The sequence below is a fragment of the Otolemur garnettii genome, unplaced genomic scaffold (genome assembly GCF_000181295.1).
Source record: "Otolemur garnettii isolate 467f Iridium unplaced genomic scaffold, OtoGar3 scaffold00050, whole genome shotgun sequence".
Classification (NCBI taxonomy): Eukaryota; Metazoa; Chordata; class Mammalia; order Primates; family Galagidae; genus Otolemur; species Otolemur garnettii.
In genome coordinates this window covers 8,510,419-8,517,061 of record NW_003852445.1, presented here as the reverse complement: position 1 = coordinate 8,517,061, position 6,643 = coordinate 8,510,419, and the positions used below count along the sequence as shown (strand labels likewise).

Genomic DNA, 6,643 nt, shown 5'->3' with positions numbered 1-6,643 from the left:
AAAAAAAAAAGGGGCAAACAATAGCAAATGGAGCAAAGTCTAAATAAAGATCAGTGCAATCACCAATGAAGAATGATAATATTAGCTAAAACAAAGTAGAACAGAGCAATAAAATTTCACCAATTAATCAGAAAATAGAAATAAAATTATATACAGAGGCTGCCACAAAAAGTATATACATTTTTAAGAAAGGAAAAAACTAGGCTCAGCACCCATAGCTCAGTGGTTAGGGCGCTGGTCACATACACTGAGGTAAGTGGTTCAAACTCAGCCCAGGCCTGCTAAACAATGACAACTGCAACAAGAAAATAGCCAGGCATTGTGGTAGGCACCTGTAGTCCCAGCTATTTGGGAGGCTGAAGCAAGAGAATCACTTAAGCCCAAGAATTGAAGCTGCTGTGAGCTGATGCCACAGCACTCTACAGAGGGCATAATGAGACTCTGTCTCAAAAAAAAAAGGAAAGGAAAAAACAATTAAATTTGTAACACTCAAGTCACGTTTAACTTCTGCAATTATAAAAGGTACTCAACGTAACTTGTACTCATCTTTTGGTATTAGTGTATGTTGAATATTACAATTTTAATAGTTTTTCCTCTCTTAAAATGTGTATACATTTTTTGGTACCCTGTGTGCCTAAGTTTTTCAAGTCCTTAAATTGGAGGTTGGTAAATTTTTTTCTGTAAGGAGGGGACAGACAGTAAGTATCTCAGACTTTATAAGCATCATATGGTCTCTGTCCTATATTCTTATATACATACAAAAATAGGCTATAAGCCAGTTTTGGCCAACTTCTGTGCTTTTTTTTTTGGTAGAGATAGAGTCTCACCTTACCATCCTCGGTAGAGTGCTGTGGTGTCACACAGCTCAGAGCAACCTCCAACTCTTAAGCGATTCTCTTGCCTCAGCCTCCCAAGTAGCTGGGACTACACACACACACTACAATGCCCCGCTATTTTTCTTTTTTTTGGGGGGGGGGTGTGTGTGGCTGTCATTGTTGTTTGGCAGGCCTGGGCTGAATTCAAACCCTCCGACTCTGGTGTATATGGCTGATGTCCTGGCCACTTGAGCTACAGGTGCTAAGCACCAACTCTTGTCTTAAAATAATTTTTCCTCCCAAATCAAATATTTGGAGACAAAATTTATATACAGCTAAATGTAATTTTTCACACATGAAGACAATGCTATTCCTTGTAGCATGCTTCAAGTCTTTTTTCCCATTCAGTTACGGAAACACTTTAGCATTAGTAAATCTGAACCATCCATCATCTTTTATTTTTAAAAGGCTATTGAATTTCAGGGATATTTTTTTTTGAGGCAGGGTCTCACCCTGTAATCGAGGCATGAAGAACAATGGTGTCATCATATATCACTGCAACCTCAAACTCCTAAACTCAAGTGATTTTCTTGTCTCAGCCATTCTCTCCACTCATTAAAATCAAAAGCTCAAAAGTATGTAATCTAAGTAACTGCTATTACAAAAAATATACCTGACCCTTTCAGTGAACAAACTCCTTCACCCTTTGTCTCCAAAGGAATTTTAATAAATTTTTCCATTATCCAAGGACAGATTAAACACCTTTTCCTTAACAAGAGTAAAAATATTATAATTGGTAATCAACTGTTTAAATTTTTAAAACCTGTGTGGGAGTCAGGCACAGTAGCTCACACCTGTAATCCTAACACTCTGGGAGCTGAGGCAGGTTGACTGCCTGGGCTCATGAGTTGGAGACCAACCTGAGCCAGAGCCAGAGAAAGACCTCATCTCTAAAAAATTAGCTGGGCACTGTGGCAGGTGCCTATAGTCCCAGCTAAGGCAAGAAAATTGCTTAAGCTCAAGAGTTTGAGGTTGCTGTGAGCTGTAACGCCACCTACTGAGGGCTACAAAATGAGACTGTTTCCCAAAAAAACAAGGAAATTCTGCCAATTGTGACAACATAGAGCATAGAGAACCCTAAAGGATATTATGCTCGGTGAAATAAGCAAGACAAAGAAAGACAAATACTGCAAAGCATTCATAGAAGTACAGAACAGAATGGGGGATGGGAAGTTGTTGGTAAGAGGGTACATAGGTTCAGTTAGATGCGAGATCAATTTTTTTTTTCTGTTTTTCTAGAATAGCCAGTTTGATGCTCTGTGGAGTATGCAGGATACATTTTTCTAAAAAAGAAACAGTGGGCCAGGTGCAATGACTCAAGCCTGTAATGCTTACACCCTGGGAGGCTAAGGTAGGAGGATCACTTGAGCTCAGAAGTTCAAGGTCAGCATGAAACTGAGGAAGACCCAGCCTCTACCATAAAAAAAATAAGAGGAGGGGAGGAGAGAAAGAAAGATTGATTGATAAGCTAGATGTTGTGATGGACACCTGTGTTCTAGCTACTAAGGCGGCTGAGGCAGGAGGAACACTTGAATCCAGGAGTTTCAGGATGCTGTTAGCTAGGCTGACACTACGGCACTCAAGCCCAGGCAGCAGTGTGAGACTAACTCAAAAAAACATAAATAAAGGGGAAAAAAAAAACCCATATAATCATGCTATTTCAACAAGTTATGATCTTCAGCCTGCTTTTTAGTTTGACGATTTATGGATGAGAATGTTCATGCCTGCGCTTCTAGCACTCTGGGAGGCCAAGGTGGGAGGATCACCTGAGCTCAGGAGTTGCAGACCAGCCTGAGCAAGAACAAGATCCCCCTCTTCCCTAAAAATAGAAAAAATTAGTCAGGCATTGTGGCAGGAACCTGTAGTCCCAGCTACTCAGGACACAAGAGGGCTGCCTGAACCTAGGAGTGTGAGGTTGCTATGAGTTAGGCTGATGTCAAGCACTCTAGACTGGGCCAATAGAAAGAGACTGGCTCAACAACAACAAAAAAATGTTCATAGGACAGTAACTTCATAAATTATCAGATATAAGTAAATCTACTGTGGATCCACTTTATCCCTCATTTAGATAAATTGTCTCAGTTATGATTTGAAGTTATTTCTCTTCCCTTCTTCAATTACAGCTGGCCCTCCATATCTACATCTAAAGGTGCTAAGGGCCAACTAAAGGACCTGAGTATTCTCAGCAGGTCCTGGAACCAATACCCCTTGGTACAGAGGGCTGACTGTAATAATGAGTTGACTATACATATCCATGGGTTCCTCATCTGTAGAATCTATCAACTACAGATCCAAAATATGGGGAAAATTTCCAAAAAAGTAAAGCTTGAATTTGCTGTGCACCAAGTACTATATTGATTCCATGCAAATGAAGTAATGTTAAACAGGTAGACATGCTTTAAAGGATATAAGAGAACATGCATAACTTATATGCAAATATCACTTCACTTTGCATCAGGGACTTGAGAAGTCTCAGATTTTAATATCCTCAGACGGTCTTGGAACCAATCTTCCACGGATACCAGGAATATTCTAAATATAAATGAAAAGAAGATCCCCATTCTAATGAATTGTCCTATTTGTCTACAATTAGGGATCCTAAATCCAACTGACATTCATTATAGAAAAATGATCTGTCATTTCACAGAATATAAAAAGTAGTTATGGTATATTTTATAACAGTTTGTGTTTATCAATATCTATAACACTCCATAAAACCAGTGTCAAATCCAAAAGCAGGCCCACCTATTTTTTATTCCTCTTATTTCTAAGTAAGAACTATTACCTACCTTTCAGAAACCTCTTGCTTCAATTGAGGAACTTCAAGTGCTGAATCATTATCCACAAAACCAAGAAAGTCTTGGTTAATGTTAAGCAAAGTCTTCTCCAAACCCTTGCCTGACGTTTCATGACCCCTTGAGATAGGATCCAAATCACCTGGCTGTATCTCTGACCCCTCTCCTTCTCCAAGGCGGACCCGATGACCAGGAGAACTGGGAACACTATTCCCTTCTTGGTCAGAGCTGTTCTTTTGTTTTCCATCTCTCTGGGGCTTACTATTTAGCCCATCATCTCGAAAGCCTTTGGCAAATGGATTGTAATCTATTTTCAGCTGGGTAATTTGAATGTTCTGATATGCTGTTACAGCAAAGAATTCAGTCTGTGGGAAGGTGAAAGTGTGGACACCAGGACCATTTAATTGTATCACTTCTGTAGCCTTTTCTGCAGGCACCAAATGAAGCCTCGGCAAGTAGCGATGCATTGAGTGCAAGATGATATGCCCTTCTTGGTCCAGTGTATTGTTGGTAAGTTTGAGTTTATAGAAAGATACTGGTTGATGCATCCAATAATGACCCGTGGAAGGAGATTCTGGATGAATAAAAACCCTCCCCAAAACATGAGGTTCAGCCTTCCCACTGGGTTCCCACCAACGACCATTCCACTTATAACGATGGTTATCCACAGGAGATATATCCATTACGAGGATATACTTCAAATTTGAATCTAAACCTGTTATCCAATAACGACAGTAAGGAAACATGCGTCTTCCTTGCTTGGTCAGAATCATCTCTGTGCTTCGATGATAGAACTCATTCCACATACTATTGTTATCGAGGGTGACAGTGATTCCTCCAACAGTACAATCAGCTGGAAGGCAAATCTTCCCTTTAGGTTTTCCCGGTGATGACACACTACTAGCCAAAGCACAGGCATCACGATTAGTAACCAAAATTCCTTGATCAGTTTTGCCATTTCCTGGCTGTTTTAAGATGACAAAGAAAGTAGGTGCTGCTCCTCCCACTGTCCCACCATCTTGATTAGCCAATATAATCTGCTGTTTCTCCTCCATGATTCCAGTGGGCAACTAAGTAGCAAGACAACTGTAATCACCATATAGTCACAATGGCCTTCCCATCCTAAAACAAAACAAAACAAAAACAAAAACAAAAACAAGCAAAAAACAAAAAAACCCTTTAATCAAGGGAATATTCATATACAAAAATACAAAACTGATTACATCATCCCTGAAATATTCCTAAAATTTTCTAAGATTTTACTTCTGCCCTTTTCTATTTTGAGACAGTGTCTTGCTCTGTCACCCAAGCTATAGTGCAGTGGCATGATCATAGCTGTAATTTCTAGGCCCAAGCAATCCTACCTTAGCCTCCTGAGCATGTGGGACTACAGGTGTGCACCACATTGCTCAGCTAATTTTTCCATTTTGTTGTAGAGTTGGGGTCTCGCTCTTGCTCAGGCTGCTCTGAACACCTGCCCTGAAGCAGCCCACCCACCTCTCCCTCCCAGTGCTAGGATTAGGCATGAGCCATCGTGCACAGATTCTTGCCATTCTCTGAATCACTGTATGAATATTCATTTTGGAATATATGGTCATTTTCTAAAGATCTCTGCCCAGAGTGTCACTCTGTCACCCAGGCAGAGTATGGTGGCCTCATCATAGCTCACAGCAACCTCAAATTCATGGGCTTAAGCATTTCTCTTTCTGCTTCAGGCACCCCAGTAACTGAAACTAGAGGTGTATGACACGCACTAATTTTGCAGTTTTTAGTAAAGACAGGTCTCACTCTTACCCAGGCTGGTCTGGAACTCAAGAGCTCAAATGTTCCTCCCACCTAGGCCTCCCAGAATGCTAGTATTACAGGCATAAGCCACCTTACCCAGACCTAGAAGTCCATTTTAATCTTATTAGTTAAATTAAGATTCCTTTAGCCAGCATATTCTCTTGGAATGGGTTAAAAAAAAAAATTCCCCTTCTATTCCAAGGAGCTAACTATACACAATTAACTCTTTACATGGGACTGTCATGGTTTCATAACTAAGTTAAAAGATATCTTAATCTGCTAGTACATACATTTAAAGAAGCCGTAACAAATAATTGGAACTTACTAGAAAAAAACAGATTTTACATAGAAAAAAATTCCAGATGGATCTACTTTTAATTTTTAAAGAAATTCTGAAAAAAGCTATTTGTAAGACACAAAACCTAAAATCAATATGACAAAAAAATTTTGATAAACATTATGTAAATTTGGCAAAAAAAATTAAGCAAAATTAGAAAGCAAATGAGTAACCAGGAAAAGTTATTTCCAACTTACATCCTAAAGTACTCCTTTACCTAATACAAGAAGGGTTCTAGAAATCAACAATACCAAATACCGAATAGAAAAATGTACAAAGAATACGTGGCATACACGACTAGGAAAATATACAGAGTTTCAGAATAAGACAAGTAATTTTTTTTTATTTTAATAAAGTTAGAGGAGTACCAGTTGAATTCAACTACATGTATAGATTATACAGCAGTAAAGTCTGAGCTTTTGGTGTACCCATCACCTGACAAGTGTATACTGGGTGGGGGGGCCAACAGGGGAGTCCATTAGTAGAAATCCATTAAACAATGCTGGTACATCATAGGGTAGAATATTACATAGCCATAATAAGAATGAATAAATGTTATAAACACATATAAAAAGTATCTAGAGGATATATAAAGGTAAAATGTTCAGAAGAGTTAGCTGCACATTATGTCATCATCTTTTTATTTATTTATTTATTTATTTATTTTGGATACAGAGCCTCAAGCTGACGCCCTGGGAAGAATGCCGTAGCATCACAGCTCACAGCAACCTCCTGGGCTCAAGTGATTCTCCTGCTTCCACCTCCCAAGTGGCTGGGACTACAGGCGCCCACCACAAAGCCCAGCTATCTTTTGGTTGCAGCCATCATTGTTGTTTCACACGGCTGGATTA

General features: G+C 39.4%; 1 protein-coding gene across 11 annotated transcripts in view; it reads right to left on the bottom strand.

Moving 5' to 3' along the window:
* The window catches only part of MGA (MGA, MAX dimerization protein), a 144,238-nt gene that overhangs the window by 97,442 nt on the left and 40,153 nt on the right, over positions 1-6,643 (bottom strand). For 10 of the 11 annotated variants that reach the window (XM_023514266.1, XM_023514267.1, XM_023514264.1 and 7 more), the window contains exon 2: positions 3,665-4,792. The exons of the other annotated variant lie outside the window; for it this stretch is intronic. In XM_023514266.1, coding sequence (XP_023370034.1) covers positions 3,665-4,725 — 1,061 coding nt within the window. In that variant the 5' untranslated portion in view covers positions 4,726-4,792. The remainder of the gene's footprint in view (positions 1-3,664; positions 4,793-6,643) is intronic. 11 annotated transcript variants of the gene reach the window in all.